The sequence below is a fragment of the Xenopus laevis genome, chromosome 1S (genome assembly GCF_017654675.1).
Source record: "Xenopus laevis strain J_2021 chromosome 1S, Xenopus_laevis_v10.1, whole genome shotgun sequence".
In the NCBI taxonomy this organism is placed as follows: Eukaryota; Metazoa; Chordata; class Amphibia; order Anura; family Pipidae; genus Xenopus; species Xenopus laevis.
In genome coordinates, this window is record NC_054372.1 from 122,262,936 (window position 1) to 122,282,705 (window position 19,770).

Sequence of the window (19,770 nt, forward strand, 5' to 3'; positions counted from 1 at the left end):
ATTTCCAGGATTAGGAGCAAAAAAAAAATCGCAGTTTTTGCGGAAAACTCCAAATAATTCAAAATTTTCGGGGAAAGCTCCGAATTTTTCAGAGTTTTGCCCGACCCTATTTTTTCAGGCTTTTTTCTTCATAAATAGGTCCATTCGGGAATTCTGAGTTGCTCGAAGTTGGATATTAGAAATTCGGAACTTGATAATTAACCCCCTAAAAGTTACCTATAGGTCACGTTAATGTTTTTTTGCTGAGAGGTCTGTTTGTGTAAGTAATTATTAGTTGAAGTTCCTAAACCTGGTTTGCCAACCTAACTGTCCTATCTCAGCCTGTCAGTTAAAGTTTCTAATGCTAACGGACTTCTGCTAAACAAATATGGCAGCCCCCTCATAGATGAGATAAAGGGCATTGTGTTCTACTACAAAAACTTTATATTATGCTATAATAATAACTACTTACTTTTAACTTTAAATATTACTACTGATAACATTAAGGGGCAGATTTATCAAGTCGAATTTTCAAATGAAAAAAATTTTAAGCTATTTTTGTGTACTTCAACTAGGGAATAGTCCAAATTCGGTTTGAAAATTCAAATATCGAAATTTATCATGTAAATTCAACCATTTGCCATCTAAAACCTGCAGAATTGCTGTTTTAGCCTATGGGGGACCTCCTAGAACCCATTTGGAGTCAATTGGTGGACTTTGACAAATCAAAGTTTTTTTTGAGAAAAACTTTGAATCCTTTAATTCATATGATTTGAATTCGGCCGAATACGGACCTATTCCACCAAAAAAAACTTTGACATAATTTTGGTTGGTCTTTTTGAATTCAAATTCAAGTTTTCTCAATTCAAAATTTGACCCTTGATAAATATGCCCCTATGTGGGGAATGCTTCTCACGGGGTTAAAGCAGAAATAAACCCCCCCAATATGAAAAGCCCCATCTACTACCCTAGGTAGCCCCCCTCCCTGCTTCCACCCCACATAGTTAGTTACCCCTGAAATTGCCCCTAAGAGTTTGCTCACCCAGTGGCGCTACTGGCCGCCATCTTCCGGCTGTATCTAGAAACAATAGAATTCTACCTGTATCAGACGATTTAGCACAAACAGTGGCTGATGTTCATCAAATCATAGAAAACTAAGTTTCATACAATTTTATTGCTGCATCTATGGCCACCTTTAGATGAGAGGGGGGTGATTTATTAACGCTTGAATGAAAATTTTTTTGCAATCTGATTTTTTTTACACAAAAAAAAGCATGAAAAATTCAAATGTAAAACTTTGGCATCTAAAAGCTTGCAAGTTCACATAGAAGTCAATGGGAGATGTCCTAACATTCGAGTTATTCTACTTTTTCTATGATAGTATCCATTTGAGCTTTTTTGATTTGGATTTTTTTTCATAAAAACGCAAAGTTTTGATTTTTTTTTTTAAAATTGTGAGTTTATTCGCTGTAGAAGAAACCTCTAAAACCTCACACATTTTTAATAATATAAGCCCATAGGTTTTGCAGCAAGGTTGGCATATATTTACACCAAATGTTGATCTAGACAACAGAGTCAATGACCATTTTTCTCTAAAACAAATTTATTATCAATATCTGGTGCAACGCAATGAAAAAAGGAATCAACTTTAAAGAGCAGGGTCTTTAACATTATTTGAATGCATCAAGAAACAATTCATAGCAATGATTTCGTCCATCATTCATAGTGCAATTTATAAAGGATAAAATATCTGCTTTACAAAAGGTTGGAACAAACGATTGACTTCAGTACATCTACAACATTACAAATGCTGTGTCTGCAGCACAAAAAAAAAAAAAAAAAACAGGTTGGGTTTTTTTTTAAAAAAAAGTTCAAACACAAAATAAAAATTTGCCAACACCTCCCCAGACTGGTCACAGTCTTCAAATATATCACATTGTATAGAAAAGATTTCTTAAAAAATAATGGGGCCCTTTTTTCCCATTTGGATACAACGAGTCAGTCCTGTGGAATGTTCTTGCTAAAAGCATTTCTCCGGTGTGACATTCAAACGGAGACAAAGGATATTCTATATTTACTTAGTGTACATCCATTAAATGAAAGTTATATCCCATCAGATGAGCCCTACGAATATATGTATATCTCCTAATACATATATATATATATATATATATATATATATATATATATATATATATATATATATATATATATATATATATATATATATATATATATATATATATATATATATACACACACACGTTATTATATTTATAAAGAAGTACATTTATTTACATGTCTCATTACACTGCTTTTTTCTTTGGTATAACATTGTGGTCTTAGATATAAGTTACACTGGATCGAGGAGATATTTGTACAGTTCGATTAAATAAAGCAAACCAAAAATCTTCCATGTTAATGTTAACAAACATTCTGTTTAGAAATCACATTTGAGAAAAGACTAAGTACATTCTACGATCACATTGAACGACCCAAATCAATTTTTTTTAAAAAATTTAATTTTTTTAAATTAATGGCGATGGTTAGTGATGGACAGATGTGTGCCACTTTGCTTCGTTGAAAAATTCCCCAAACGCCGAAAAATTCGCAAAACCCATTGAAGTCAATGGGTGTCAAAATAATTTTGACGTGCATCAATTTTTATACGCACGACTATTTGATCTAAATGCATTAAAGTCAATGGGCATCCGAATAATTTTGACGCATGGCCATTTTGACGTGAGCACCAATTTTTTTTTTTTTTTTTTCTTTTTTAACGTGCCAGATTTTTTGCCGGCAAATTGTCGACACAGTTTTGCAAATTAATTTGACTGCGACAACGCAGAAATTCACTGCGAATTTGTGTCCGGCTAATTTATTCACCCATCGCTAGCGATGGCCACTCATGACCCTAACAGTCTTTTGCTTTAAAAAATGACAAAGGCAACTCTGGTTAATAACTATCCCCCCCCCCATACAGGAATTAACAATAATAAAAACCCTAGGATCGCCTTATCTTATACAAAGTTCTATGGAATATTCTCTTAAATATCCTTTTTGTCACAAATATTTAATAAAAATAACTACTAAACACCTTAAGAAGAATTATAAAAACAGCATGTACATTTCATACTTCCCTTTTCTTTAAAAATAAAAAATATGCAGTAAACGGATAGGAAAATTACTTTCGCTTTTCCCAATTACATGTTTTACCAGAGAATGTTACAGGAGCTCAGAACACGGTACAGTGTGTAAGAACCTGTGATGACTGTACTGAGCCAAATCAAACCTGTAGCAAGCATGATTCCGGAGACTATGGAATCGCCCCAGTACGGTACGCCTGATAAATCCACCCAATGAATTGTCCATGTCCCATCCCTTACACCAAATTGAATTCGCGCAGGTTCAACTGAAGGATTGTGTCTTTCACAGCAGCAAAAACAAATCGAATATTCTCAGTATCCGTCGCACAGGTGAAGTGCGAGTAGATCACCTTCTCTTTGTCCGGGTTCTGATCCTGGTACAGTTTGAGAATGAATTCCCGGGCAGCTTGAGCATCTTGTTTAGGACCTGGCCAAACAAAAATTGCAAGTTTATTTTTACCCCGACTTCTTAAAATTAGCCTTTTTTTTTTAAAATGTTCACCGACTCATACCTTGATTAATATACATGCAGATCAGTTACAAACAGCACAACCAATGTAAAACAGGCATTGGACATGTTATCCAGAAAGTTTGGAACCTGGTGTTTTCCAGATAACTGATCTTTCAGTAATTTGGATCACCTAAACAATTAGTAAACTCATTTTGCTGGTTTTGCATCCAATAAGGATTAATGATATCTTAGTTTGGGTCAAGTACGTGGTCCTGTTTTATTACAGAGAAAAAGGAAATATGTTTTGAAATTTGAATTATTTTGATGATATAACAGTCTACGGGAGACGGCCTTTCTGTAATTTGGAGATTTCTGGGTGACTGGTTTCCAGATAATGGATCCCATACATGTACCGGGTAATATTAAAGGGATAATAAAAATGCAAGAATTTATAAGATAAAAGTGGCTCTATTTTGTTATCTGCCATTGGGAGGCCTATTTATGAAAATTCTAATTTGTGAGGTTTAGAGTATTTTTTTCTACTTCAAATAAACGTACAATTTAAAAAAAGTCGAATGTTTGATTATTTATGAAAATATCAAATTGTAAAAAAACTCGAATAAATACTATTGAATTTTTCGAGTTTATAGGCTTAAAAAACTTGAAAATGTGAGTTTACAAAATTCGAATTAAAAAAATGGCCCGAATTTTGCCTAGGACAACCCCATTGACTTCTACATGAACGCGCCACATCTTTTTACTTTTGAGGGGTTTTTTTGCGTAATAAATACCAGGCATTTGAGTTTTTAAAAATACAATTCAAATTTGTAAGCAACTTTTCAACACCCATTATATTGGACAGTTAAGCTCCATTTAAACTCAAATAGCAATTGAAATAAAGTTATCGGTAGGGATGCACCAAATCCACTATTTGCGATTCGGTCAAATCCCCGAATCCTTAGTGAAAGATTCGGCCAAATAATGAACCAAATCCTAATCTGCATATGCAAATTAGAGGTGGGAAAGGAAAAAGTGGAATAACATTTTTTACTTCCTTGTTTCGTAATAAAAAGTCATGTGGTTTTCCTCCCCACCCCTAATTTGCATATGCAAATTCGGTTCAACCAGGCACAAGGATTTGTCTGAATCTAAATTCTGCTGAAAAAGGCTGAATCCCAAACAGAATCCTGGATTTGGTGCATCCCTAGTTATGGGACTTCGGAATAATATACAGTAAATGATCAACTACGCAAGGACCAAACATGGAATCGCTTTGGCTTACCTGTTTAGCTCTAAAGAATAGCAATTACAATTACAAATAGTGGGTAGTTATACTTTCTTTCGTGTTATGTTTCGTTTTACGGTACATCCATTTAAGGTTCAAAACTGTTCCACACCGAAGGCCAATTTATCAAAATTCAAATTTGTGTCATTTTTGAGTTTTTTTCTATTTCGAATAAACCCACATTTAAAAAAACTTGAATGTTTGCCTTTTTTACTAAATCTGTATAAAAAAAGCTTGAATGAATAAAACTGTGGGGGGGAAAAAACAATTCAAAACTCAAAATCTCAATTGTTGAGTTCACAAGCTCAAAGAAAAAATGTAAAGACTGAAAGAACTTGAATAAATAGTTTAACTTTTGCCTAGGACGGCTTCCATTGACCTCTACGTGATTTTGCAAGCCTTTAGAGGCCAAAGTTTTTACATTCAAATGTTTCCAGTCATTTTAGCTAAAAGGGATCCTGTCATCAGAAAACATGTATTTTTCAAAACGCATCAGTTAATAGTGCTACTCCAGAAGACTTCTGCACTGAAATCCATTTCTCAAAAGAGCAAACAGATTTTTTTATATTCAATTTTGAAATCTGACATGAGGCTAGACATATTGTCAATTTCCCAGCTGCCCCTGGTCATGTATTCATTGCAATTTGGGATTAAACTGAACTAGTTAAATAGACACGGAATATAAATAAGAGTATTACAGACTGAAGTACATAATAAGGAGGTTTGCTATGCCACTTAGTATATAAAAGTATATCAAGGATTCCACTACAACCTTCTACAGCAACTGAACATAGAGGCAACTGTAAATATGCAGAGCCAGGTCATTTATTGTGTAGAAACTACTTACCTGTGAATTCTGGGAAGTAGTCAATGAGGTGGGAGTACATAATCTTGTCTTGAAGAAGATCCTTTTTGTTCAAAAAGAGAATAACTGAGGAATTCTGAAACCAGGGGTAAGTTATGATGGTTTGGAACAGCGCCTTGCTTTCCTCCATTCGGTTCTAGGAAGAAACACAACATTGGTGACGTGCAACAAACGCCACTAAGGAAATAACATACCTTCCAACATTTGAAAACAGAAAGGCGTGAATAATGATTGGAATGGATGTGGTCAAAAGAAATCTATAAAGTACTATTTTGGACTTTAAGGGGGTGGTAGTGGGAATTAGATTTGTACAACTTAAGTGTGAATAATTTGTATATCAGTTTAAAGGCTTTTCAGGAGTGGTCACTAATGAAACTGCTGTTGGAGTGTACATAAAAAGTTTCTATATTCTACATGTTTACAGCAACTTAAAGGGAATCTGTCGTCATTTTAAACTTTTTTTTTTTTTTGCATTTTTATAAAAAACACACATCCATAAACACTGTCTGGCAAATAAAATGTTAATCCACAACTCCATGCATAAGTTATTTTAGTTTGTATTTTGTCATGGGGGCTTCCATTTCTGCTCATTACACATTCATCATGTGTTGCTCTAACAGCAGGCACAGCATTACCTGTGTGCTTGGAGGCAGCCACTCTGTAATGAAAAGCCAGGTCGCACTACGACATGAGAATCTAGCTGTACACTCCCCCTCCCCTCTCTGCCCATGTGTGTGATGTTTGGAGGAGAGAGGTCACATGGTTTGCAGGGAAGCAATTACTTTCACTTTCCTACGTCCTGCTCTACAGCTGCACTAGCAGCCCCTCCTCCCACAGACACTATCAAAGCTCCTGCCTTCTGTAAGTTTGTTCTTTGCTTTCCTTTGGAGGGGGGGAACTTTCTCTCCTTGCTGCCTTCCTAGTTTGTTTTACTGGTTACTAGATGGGGTAAAGGAGCTGTGAGTTCCCTCTGCTATCCACCTCACACACACTGCGCTCCTTTCCTGCCTGCAATACTTCTTTTTTCATTAACTACTTACTGCCTCCTTTCTCCTGAGCTATTTTTACCCTTCCTAGACTTCCTCCTAAGTTTTCCTGGTTTTCAAGTATGTCCTCCTTATTTTATCCTTTTTTTCTATTCCCTGTCATCAGTCCTGGGAGTTCATTTTTGTGTAAACAAATATAATAAACTATCTATATAAAATATTTTTTCCAGTGCCCAAAATGAATTGTGTGTGTATATATATATATTTATTTTTGAAACGTAAGTGGGGGCAGTGATCACAGGACTATATTATTATTATTTATATGTTTGTATGCAGGATTTCAGTCCTTCTGAAGTGGTGTCAGTGGGAGCTTATCTTGATACCTGCCTATTGTTCAATTGACGGGCTCTATTTACATTACAGCAGCTTGTAGGAGGATGACATCACTCCAACTTGCAGTGCAGCAGTAAAGTGTGACTGAAGTTTATCAGAGCACAAGTCACATGACCTGAGGGCAGCTGGGAAATGTCAAAATGTCTAGCCCCATAGCAAATTTTAAAATTAGATATAATAAAATCCATTTCTTGTTTTGAAAAACGGATTTCAATGCAGGATTCTGCTGTAGTAGCACTATTAACTGATACATTTTGTAAAAAAACATGTTTTTCCATGACAGTATCCCTTTAATGTAACGTTTATTGCAATCTCACCTCATTGTCACATTCCGCAAGGACCTGATCATATTCGCTTAATGCCACTAAGAAAATAATGGAGGTAACGTTCTCAAAGCAGTGAATCCACTTCCGTCTTTCAGATCTCTGTCCCCCAACATCCACCATCCTATTGGTTTCAAAAATGCATAAAGCCCATGTGAGATATTTTCTTTTAATACAAATTAGAGAAACACAAATGAATGAAAAAGTGCAGATAGACACAAGCACAGAAAATGTTATCAATTCTTCTTCTAAAAGAATAACAGGTTGATTGGGGGGCTCTGGCTGAGGATACACATTAAGGGTAAAAGACAATACAGTGTTTTAATAACCCAGCATTCTAATACTAGCCATAAATAGAAAGATCTGTTTGTTTGGAAGTGGGCCAAATCAGGCTAATCCCAGATTTCATACTATAATAGGAACCTATGCAGACCCATTGGGAGAGGGGACCAGGGGGGTATCCAGCCTAAAGGCCAGTTAGAATGTCATTTTAGAAGAACAGCTTTTGGGATGAGCAAAATATTTCACAGGGGGAAAAAAAGTCCATAGACTCCAATATATAGTAAAAAAAATATATACGTTTTATTTCCTGCAACAAACATCCGATTGACTTCAATGCATTTGTCTAAAGTTTTGTCATTTTGCAAATTTCCAGCAAAGTGAAATGTGTCAGATTTGCCCTTCCCAACTGTTTACTTTTTACCTAGAAATTATTGAACCTGTTAGGGTAAAACAATGCAAACCTGTAAAACCATCCATTCATTCAAAGTCATAAAATGATTTGCCCCATTTGGGTGATTTGCCCTGCCATGATAGGGTATAACTAAAGATGTCCCTGAATTGCACAAGGGCTAATTGGCAGGTGTGTGTATTCTGTATAGATTTGTTAAATAAAAAGCATCTGAGGCTTCAATCAGGTAACTTACCTAAAAATAATGTTTTCTAAATCAAAGGGGTATTCAATGATTCCGGTGGTGGGAACTCTGACCCTCAGCACATCTTGCTGGGTGGGGATAAAGCCAGAGCTTGAAACGCGATCAATGTCGCTAAGGTAGCTGAAAAGATAAAATCTGGGTAAGAAAAGGTTTGTTTGGTGAAGTTATTGAGTCTCAAAAGAAAGTATAGCAGACTGGATGCTGAACAAAAAAATCTAAAGCATTTTTAGTCATGAAGACCAATTGCAAAATGCCTCAGAATATCACTTTCTATGTCTACATCATACTAATCCTTTTATCCTGGTAGAAATGAAAAATCTACATGAGTGCCAGTAATATACAGTGTATACTGTATTTCCGCATTCCCCCACCCACACTTTCTGGCCTGGGAAGGTGAAAACATAATATTTTGTAGGTGTAGACTAAAGCAACGCTAAGGGTGAAGACACACATGGCAATTTGCCGCCGCAACTTTTAAAATGATCATGGCGACTGATCGCCATATGTAATATCTCATAGCTCATATCCCATATCTGAGGGAGTTAAAGAATTAACAGTGACTCTGGCCTCAGGGCAGTGTACTCTATAAACACAGATGGCAAAACAATGGCTATCCTGCATTCATATCTATCTCCTAACACTGTTGTGTAAATGAGGAACAGCTATCATGGACAAAGAGAGGAGTCCATAGACCGGCATCAGGTGAGGAAACAACAAAGGCAATGAAAAGATATGTTGTTTACACCCTCAGCGTTTCAGACCCCAGGAATAAAGGTCAGGTATGGAAGTCACTGTCTGTGCAACACTGCCACCCACAGAACATCTTAAACCTCATTAGTTGGTCTACACTGCCATCTACAGGACACTACTAACTTGGAGGTTTCCATGGCTCATCATATGACATCGACTTGATTGGCTGGGACTATCTTTTGGGTGTGGCTATCCTGGGAAAAGGGTAGTCTGCTTGTTTGAATGGTTTTCCTTATGTTTATATAAAGAGCATTGTAAATACTTTGTTAGTTCGACACTTCGACTCCCTTCCATTGCACCTTTCCCTATCCTTTCTATCTCCCTCCTTTTATACCGTTTTAGTTCCTTTGTAAATAAATACCACTTATTTAAAGATCAGTCAGTCTCAAGTCATTAGCCTGGCACCCCAAAATAGAGCAGATTCAACACCATACCACAATCATCCCGCTATTCATCGCTGTGACTAATCAACATGTGTGTCTTTGCCCTAAACCCAAGATACTTACTACTTTGTGGAATCGGACAGCTGATATTCTCTCCTTCGGTCATAACATTCTTGGATGCCCTCATCTTCCCAGAGCTTCTTTATTGCCTCTACGTGTTTCCTTTCAAGACTGGATACTTTGTCCACCTCAACTTCTCGAATCAACAATGCATTTTCCTAGAATAACAAAGGCAGTGATCAATAAAAGGACAATCTAACTTCTCACACTCCATAAACATACGCAGGGTCTTTGATTTATTAACATAAGTACAGTCACTTCTATACATTAATCAGAAAGTCAAACCAAAGACTAGCTTGCATCAAAATATTAAATTCAAACTGATGGTTAGTTGCTATGGGCAACAGCACATTCACGATTAGACTGTAAGCTTTTAGGGGCCACCTTCCTCATGTGTCTTTTAATACCTAGCCTTTATTTTGAATGAAATGATGTGCATTGCATACAGTTCTGTTCTATTATTGTATTGTTTGAATGTACAGCACAGAAAAAACAGGTACCAGTATGGGATCCCTTATCTGTAAACCCGTTATCCAGAAAGCTCTGAATTATGGAAAGGCCATCCCCCATAGACAAGTTCAAATACAGCCGCACACCCTGGTCCTCCAATCACTAAGTCCTGGTGCACAGCGAGATAGGTATCAGCCACCTATCCAATGTATACAGCAAAAGATTCACTGGCACATGGGTAATGCTGGCAGGGTGATACCCTTGCTTTAAATGTATTTAATGCAGCATGCAACGTTTTGGGGATTTGGGGATGTCCCCCTTTATGATAAAGGGGGACATCCCCGAAACATTGCATGCTGCATTAAATACATTTAAAGCAAGGGTATCACCCTGCCAGCATTACCCGTGTGCCATCTCCCATAGACTCCATTTTATTCAAATCCAATTTTTTAAAAATGATTTTCTTTTTCTGTTATAATAAAACAGTGCCTTGTATTTGATCCAAACTAAGATATAATTATTCCTTATTGGAAGCAAAACTAGCTTATTGGGTTGTTTCCATAATTTTCTAGTGGACTTATGATATGAAGATCCAAATTATGGAAGAATCGGTTATCCTGTAAACCCCAGGTCCTGAGTATTCTGGATAACAGGTCCCATACCTGTAGTATTTTATATGTATACACACATATGTAAATTTATAAAAAAAATCTGTGATATTGGTGTTGAAAATGGGTGAAAAGAGTTAGAAAGATAAACACTTGTTTCTATAAGATATTGAGCCTTCCCCACACTGATTATTATAAGGTTGCAGACCCCCCCACTCATAAATAGTACGATGGGCTTTATAACGTGAAAGTAAATTCACGCTCATTTCATTATAAATTGTTATTTAAAGACCAATATAGTCAATGGTACAAAGAAGTTGTGATATAGAAACGAGGTAGCGAGGAATGTCCCCCACTTGCACAAAACATTTCTTTTTTGTAGCATTAACCAAATGATTGATATTGATTCTGTACTGTGCAATAAATGGGAAATCTCCCCTTAAATAACTGCAATTTTCCTCTAGGTGGCAGCTCTCTCTCTCAGAAGAGCCTCAAGTAAAAGTCACATACAGAATCCTTAAAAAAAAACCTCAGTAAGGGGCAGCAAATGGCATTCTGATTTAGCACAATGATTTGTAATAAAAGTAAAACAATATTGCAGTGCAGAGTAGAAATCGGGTTCTTCAAATATCTTTGTGTAGCTCTCATTTCCTCACCATAAATGGATTTTAATTAAAAGGCAAGCACATGCCAGTGAGTGTAATTGCTAGGTTTTTGTCCCGGGCTGGTGTTTCTTGGGGGAAAAATGTAATGTGTCTTACCTTCCCCAGTGGTGAATTAAGATAGCCAAATACTGCCAGATTTCTTTGTTTGGCAAAGCTGGCAAATCAGAGATCTGAGCCTCATTTGGCCACCCACACACAGGGCCAAATTTGGCAGATCCAACAACTGCATCATGCAGAGTGTACTACATGCCTGTTGGTTGAGAACCACACAACACCCAGATTCAGTCCACATAAGTCAAGTCGGCCCATCTTTGGCCCAATACACAGGTCTATAAACTGTAGACTTTTTTTGAAAGGACCAAGTCAGCATCTTTTATCAGCCTGTTTATGGCCACCTTAAACCCCTGGTCCCAATCATTCTGAATATCAGATCATATTCCTGTAGAAACAATGGTATTCCCATGATGACGAAACGCAACAGATACTGCTTGGTACGAACAAGCAAGCATTGTCATTTCATGATAGTTTGGCCATTACCTGCTTGTCCAATGAGAGTAACTATGTGATATTTGGTCAATGCTGCATGACTTTGTGCGACAGACCCAATCCATGGATCCAGAAAGGGGGCTCACCTGAAACTGAGTGAGGTTTAAGACAGACCAGAGTGTAACTGTCCAAAATGGATCAGCATGTAGCCTAATCATAGTAACATAGTAAGTTAGGTTGAAAAAGGACAGGTCCATCAAGTTCAACCTTTTAACTGTATATATAATCTGCTAGTTGATCCAGAGGAAGGAAAAAAAAAAAAACTTTTGAAGTCTCTCCAATTTGCTCCAGAGGGGGAAAAATTCCTTCCTGACTCCAAAATGGCCAGTCCCTAGATCAATTTGTACTATGAGCTATCTTCCATATCCCTGTATTTAATCAATGTTGGTAGCAATATTTGCAATAACAATGTTGAGCTTATTAAGGTGTAGAATAAACCGAAGTATGTGTATGTTTATGTGGTGTGTTTAGACCACATTCAGCCAAATGAATGTGATGTCAAACAATGCCTAAAAGGATTTAAAACATACCAGTTAACAGTGCTGCTCCAGAAGACTTCTGCACTGAAATCAATTTTTCAAAATAGCAAACAGATTATTTTACATTTAATTTTGAAATCTGACATGGGGCTAGAGATGTTGTTAGTTTCCCAGGTGCCCTCCAGTCATGTGAATTTAGTCACTCTTTACAACTGCACTGCAAGTTGGAGTGATATCACACCACTTCCATTCCTCCCAGCAGCCTTACAACAGAACAATGGGAAGGTAATTAGATAGCAGCTCTAGGGTTGCCACCTGTCTGGTTTTCGCCAAGTGCTGGCTCATTCTGAAAGCAAGGGATCAAGCACAATGACCTGAGATGGCTAATTACACACCAATATCACAGCTAATGAGTATTTGATACAGTATGTACAGTATACTACACCATAAAAATCATGATAGAATCCCTTTAATAAAAGGATTTTTGGTTATTGCCCAATGGTCTGTTTCTGACTCTTTTGTACAAGTAGAAACAAGTAATGGTGCTTTACACTGACACATGGGAGTCTAAACAGTGCCAAATATATTCAACATCTCAAGCATTGTGTAAAATACATCAATGGGAGTTTATGCTTTCTGACTGAAAAAAAAATACCCAACAGTTGCCAAGTATTTCAGAAGTGTGTAATGAAGGAACAAACAAGAGGCAGTTGGCAGATGTTCTCTGGGGTTATGGATGAGTGTTCGCCTAACTAAAGCTACACCCATTTCCCTGGTTACAGGGGATTTTCTCAGCTCTCACCATCGATCACGATCATTGAATTTTCTGGCAGAATTGCAACAACAGCCCCTTACTGCTAGATATTAAAGGGATACTGTCATGGGAAAACATGTTAAAAGTGCTGCCCCAACAGATTTCTGCACTGAAATTTGTTTTTCAAAAGAGCAAACTGATTTTTTTTTAGATTTAATTTGGAAATCTGACATGGGGCTAGACATATTGTTAGTTTCCCAGGTGCCCCCAGTGATGTGACTTGTGCTCTGATAAACTTCAGTCACTCTTTACTGCTGTACTGCAAGTTTGAGTGATATCTCCCCCTTCCTCCCTTCCCCCATCAGCAGAACAATGGGAAGATAACCAGATAACAGATCTCTGGTAGATACTGTATAAGAACAGCACTCAATTGTAAAAATCCATGTCTCTCTGTGACTCATTCAGTTACATTGAATAGCCTGTCAGAGAGCAGTTGCATACTGCAGCACTGGCTCTTTCTGAAGGCACACAACCCGTCAAAATGACCTGAGATGGCTGTCTACACACCAATATTACAACTTAAAAAAATACACTTTTGGGTTAGGAATTACATTTTACATAGTAGAGGGAATTATTTGCAGTGTAAACAGTTTAATTTGGACATAAAAACTACAACACAAAATCTTGACAGAATCCCTTTAATAATGCACCAAATTGTCTGCAAAAAGGCTGCTTATAAATGCACTATACATCTAGCCACACATGATTGGGACACATACCATTTGGCTACACAATTTGACAATCTGTACCAAGTTTATTTTCTTTTTTTGCTGTACTACACTAAGAACTATGAATGTTTATATAGTAAATGGGTGAGGTGTTTCCCCACCGGCCATTAGCGGGTGGCAAGGAAACAAGGGACATTTTGTAGCCTGCAGTGGCCAAGATTGCGGGTGATAAAATGTCCTGTGTGTGTCATTATTAGTATTATTCAATTGGAATGCCTTAGCAACAGTTAAAATTGCCCCTGCTATTCCAGTGTTACAGGGATCAATGCCCTGGCTTATACTGTACATATGATGATTACTCATCACTCACATGATGCCAGCTCTCATATTCACCCAGTGTTTGCCAAGGGACCTTCCTGACAAGTGCTGCCAACTCACCCAGCAGGCAAAAGATTATGTTGTGCTACTGGCACAGACAGAGGATTGTGTACAATATAACTGTCTGAACCTGCAGAAGCAATGGGATATCACTTATATGTTCGCTTTCTGAAATGTAAAATATACCTATTTATAAATAGCTTTAGTTTTACTTTGTCTACAGACTTTAAATTATAAACTTTAGAATATGACATCTGGGGTCCCAACCTTATGGAACAGACATCAGGGTTATCAAATGTGGTAGACTGTTAAAGGGGCTAGACATATTGTCAGTTTCCCAGCTGCCCCCAGTCATATGACTTATGCTCTGATAAACTTCAGTCACTTTTTACTGCTGTACTGCAAGTTGGAGTGATATCATCCCCCAACACCCGCCCCCCCCCACCCGGAGCCTAACAAAAGAACAAAGGGAAGGTAACCAATTAACAGCTCTGTAACACAAGTTAAGAACAGCACTCAATAATAAAAAGCCAATAGCCTGCCAGAAAGCAGTTCCATCCTAAAATGTTGGCTCTTTCTGAAAGCACATGACCAGGCAAAATGACCTGAGATGGCTGCCTACACAACAGTGTTATAAATTTAAAAAATACACTTGCTGGTTCAGGAATGAAATTTTACATGGTAGAGTGAATTATTTCCAGTGTTAACAGTGTAATTTATAAATAAAAACAACACCATAAATATCATGACAGAATCTCTTTAAGGACATAATACTTTGGGGCCAATGAAATAACAGAGTCAGAGTCTCTGGTTATTGCAACGCCATAGCAACCAATCAGCAGGTACCATTTATTTGACTGCTCAGTCAGTGTACTAAATAAGGCTTCAACAATTATGCCTGCCAAAACTCTACCAATGTATGGAGATATTTAATACAACTATAATCAAATTGGTGCCACATTATAAGAATATAAGAAAAGGTGTAACGTTAGCAACAATCAGCTTGTAGCATGTTCTGCTCTCCTGTTTGAACCTGATTTGTTACTATCAGTATCTAGACCTGGAGCAAAAATTGTAACATTTTACTTCTATTCCTAAAACCAAAGAACAATGCACCCTACCAATAATGAGGTGCAATGGAAGTGGATATGCAGCGGCATTTGGAAGGCCATGAAATGGACCATGATAAAACCCATATTTTCTTTTGAATGTTTAGCTAACCAAAAATATAACACTCTAAAGATATGATGAACTTCCCTTGGTGTTTTTAGAAGTGCAAGAGGCCACACTCCTGTGAGAAAAACAGATTATATGTATGTGAATGACAAATAATATAGTTCCCATAAAGAATTTAAGCAATGCACTCTGTTCTAACAGTGACTAAAAGATGACAGATGAATAACTGAATGTAGACTTTCATTTACAGCAAACAGTGCCATTAGAAACAATGCTAAGCCGTTAGGAGTATCATTTAATAAATATTACAATAACCATATCCAAGAAAATATTAAATAATCACCTTGTTATATGTAAAACTGTAATCTCCATAATTAGCTTAAACTATAGTATTTTTAAATATGTATCTCTCCTACACATCTTTTTCCGCACAGATCCATTATTGCCACATCTTTTCCCCCATACATTGTAGTATATATTATGTATATGACTATATAGAAGTTGGCCTCATTTTGGGTTGGCGAGGCCTCCCTAGATCGGCATTATTCTCTTGGGGGGTGACAAAAAAGTTGAAGTCATGTATCTAAGTATAAGCATGTCCTGCTTATTATGGGATTTCCAAAATCAGAAGTGCTTGAGGCACATTAGAATATATATATTGGCCACCAGCATATTTGTCCACCAGCAGTAGAAATACACGTAGATATGCAAACACTGCCACTTTGCAGAGTGGGCATTTACACACACAGGAATATTTGTTTGCAGCACTAAATTTCTGATATGATATAATTTAAGGGCCACATAAATATAGGCTTCCCTGGGTACGTTGATGCCCTAGCTGTAACTGGATCACAATGAGAGCCAAACCCAGAATCTGTTTCCCTCTACAAAAGTGCTTTCTCAACAGACTTCCAGCAGCAGTGTTTTGCAGATAGCACTGGCCTACAATATAACATGTGAAAGATATATGTGAACAACACAGGATATGTAGACACATTTATCAGGACCTTCAGGTGAACCAGGAAAAATACAGCCTGAAAAGCTTGACGGCTTTTATGCAACAATTTTCACTGGGGACTTGCTGTAAGTAAAGAGAATGTTGAAGGGTTCACAGTGCAGAGCAGTCAGAGTACACATTTAAGATAAGCCTTGGGGTTTACAGCAGTGAAATAAAGCTGATGATTGTGTGGCTAATCTGTATCCTGTTGGATCATGGGTGCAAGTATATCAACATATCTACCAAGGATGTACTATTGTGCATAGTGTTATTAATTTCTATAAAGTCAATTTATATATATATATATATATATATATATATATATATATATATATATATATATATATATATATATATATATATCTATATATATATATATATATATCTATATATATATATATATATATATCTATTCTATCAAAACAAATGTAATTCTTGTCTTAATACGGCGCATTACAAGATGCCTAATTTGTCATGATGTTTGTTTTTGCCACTGCTACAATATTGCTTATTTTCCATTTTTAGTGCCACTTTTCCTTAGTTTCAGCTAGGCCATGCTAAGTAGCCTATCTCAACATCATTGGCATCATTCCACCACCTTACTCCCTCAGCATGAAGAACCACCTACGCTGCTTCAAATGAAAGTTCTATTCCCCCAGTCTAAACTTTAGAGCACCCTTTTTCAGCTCATATTTCAGAAATATCAGTTACCCTTAAACACACATTATAATTTTCTGAAAATGAATAGTACTATAGGAGGTCATTCCTAAATTGCAAGAAGTAATAGTTTAAGAAATATTATCATGTAAAACCAAGTAATGAATATGATTCTATCAAAGCCTATGAAGGCTCAGAAGGTTGCCCCAATATACAAGCATATCATTAAAGGAGAAGGAAAGGTTAAAACTAAGTAAGCCTTATCAGAAAGGTCCATCTAAATATACCAGTAAACCCCCAAAGTAATGTTGAGTCCCCTGTCAAAAGAAATACTGCATTTCTTTCCTTCTATTGTGTACACATGGGCTTCTGTATCAGACTTCCTGCCTTCAGCTTAAACCTCATTGCCCTGGGCAAGAGCATGCTCAGTTTGCTCCTCTCCCCCCACCCCTCCCTTCTCTACTGTAATCTGAGCCCAGAGCAGAGAGAGACTCAGGCAGGAAGTGATGTCACACCACTTTAATACTGCAGCTCCTATTCTAAACAAACAGAGAGTTTCTAGAGCTTTTTACTCAGGTATGGTAAAACATTCTACAGAATAAATATAGCATTCTAGCTTGCACTATTGCAGCTAATCTATTGGCAATAAAATGCCTCTGTAGCTTTCCTTCTCCTTTAAAAGCTACATTCTGGAGTAAAAGACACAATCTTGGTTTTCTGCAATCAGGGTAGTACTTTTGGCAGCCCGTGGAATTGTGATATCCAAGACTGAAGAACACATGCATTTCATTAATCTAGCCTCCAAGCAGAATGCAAAGCAACAGTCTTCTCCAGGAACCAGGGAACAACACGTTCTTTAACAGCATGTTTCTTATGATTCGTTCATTGTAAAATTTTTGGGTGCTGGGCAGTAATAATTAGCAGTTGGTGATTTTATCAATGAAACTTGGAATTTAAGCAGCAGTTTGGAGTATTTACCACCAGAACACAAATCTACTGAATACAACATTTTACAATTTTTTTTCTAATTGAAAATGCATGGCTAAATTCCATGTTTGAATCTTGTTAACATCCTCCATCACTCACTGGCCTAGTACTCATGCAAGAATATTAATATCAGCCATGTTGGATTACAGGCTCTGTTCCAACAGAACATAACACAAATAAAATCTGCTTGAGAGAATGGTCCAATTAGCATAGCTATTGTTATATATAGTTTATGTGAATATATGGAAGGGTCAGTGTGAGTGAGTGTATGTAAGCATGGTTGCTGGGTTTCCTTTTGAGGGGTTGAACTCGATAGACTTTGGTCTTTTTTCTACCCCACTTAACTATATAACTATCTTTTGAAGCAAGTGGTCACGCCTGGCGCTAATACCAGCCAGGCTGCAGATGCCATCATAATACTTGATAATCTAACTTATGATGTTTATAAGTCAATGACACGCGTTTCCATACTCTCACAGGAGAAGACCTTTTGTCTCTCTCTCTTCTATAATGGTAAGTTGGAAACTGTACAAGTATCTCCAAGAGGAGAAAAAGTGGTCAACCTTCATTCTTGACTGGTAAAGGCCAGAACCAGTGACCAACTAGATATTACTGGGCCCCACAGCAAATTATTTTCCAGGCCCCCGAAAACATCTAGAGGTTGATGTGTTTTACCAAGTATTATTGAAATTGTATATGAATTAGGGCCTCATGGGGCCTCTATACCTCCTGGGCCCCCTGCAGCCGCAGGGTCTGCTTCCCCTATAGTTAGCCTCTGGCCAGCACAAACTGTTTCCTTACCTGCAATATGGGGGCTCCCCTTCATAATATCTACTGCTCCACAAGCTTTAAGCCTTGGAAGCAAATCCACATCCTTTGTCTTTTGTTACACATGACTCTTAAAGTGGCCATAGACCACAGATAATATTGTACGAAACGAATTCTCGTATGATATTCGGTGCGTGTATGGTGGGACAGAGCCGACCGATATTGGCAGAAGACTTGGATATTGGTCGGGCTCATAGATCAAGCTGAATGGAAAATTTTGATCGGGTGCCTCTAAAGGCACCCAAACATCGACCAGTTAGTGCTGAATCGTCAGATAGAGGTAGAATTCTATTGTTTCTACCTGTGTATCCGGCAATTCAGTTCTACATGTGTGTATTAAAATGAACGATCTTCCTTGGAAAGATCTTTTCCAAGACATAATTGTTACGTCTATGGCCACCTTTATATAGCAATGGGACTGAACTACCTATAGCATTAATTCTGGCCAACCCAAAAGGATCCGCAAGGTCTACAGGGCTGTAATATCACAGTATGTCACAGAAGCTTTAACGGAGAAAAAAAAAAAAAAACTGTCTTTCCACATGTCAGAGCAGAGTTTGACTTAGATTACAAAAAAGAAAATACTATGAACTGAAACCAGTGGACTTTCCTACATAGCTGACTCACCAAGAAGCAATGGAAAAAAGAAATATGACCTCTATCATACACAGCAGCAGAGCTAAAGAATTTCTTCCTAAGAGACAAAAAAAAATTGTTGAGCAAAGTCAATGGCTCAGTGAAACTTGAAAGACAGGATTTTCTTCTTTCAACAGTCACTGCCCTCTCCAAACACTTGAGTGTTTGTATATGAATAATCACACATTTCTACTGTTCATGGCAGCATTGCTAGTTTATTTACACACCCAATGTCCTGCCCACTGTGCTGTGCTATTCCAGCCAT

At 37.2% G+C, this 19,770-nt stretch overlaps 1 protein-coding gene across 1 annotated transcript in view; it reads right to left on the bottom strand.

The window, feature by feature from the left end:
• Positions 1-2,751: 2,751 nt before the first annotated feature.
• gna14.S (guanine nucleotide binding protein (G protein), alpha 14 S homeolog) overlaps positions 2,752-19,770 on the bottom strand; it is a 65,631-nt gene continuing 48,612 nt past the window's right edge. The window contains 5 exon segments of the mRNA NM_001096387.1: positions 2,752-3,552; positions 5,709-5,862; positions 7,423-7,552; positions 8,355-8,483; positions 9,620-9,774. Coding sequence (NP_001089856.1) covers positions 3,362-3,552; positions 5,709-5,862; positions 7,423-7,552; positions 8,355-8,483; positions 9,620-9,774 — 759 coding nt within the window. The 3' untranslated portion in view covers positions 2,752-3,361.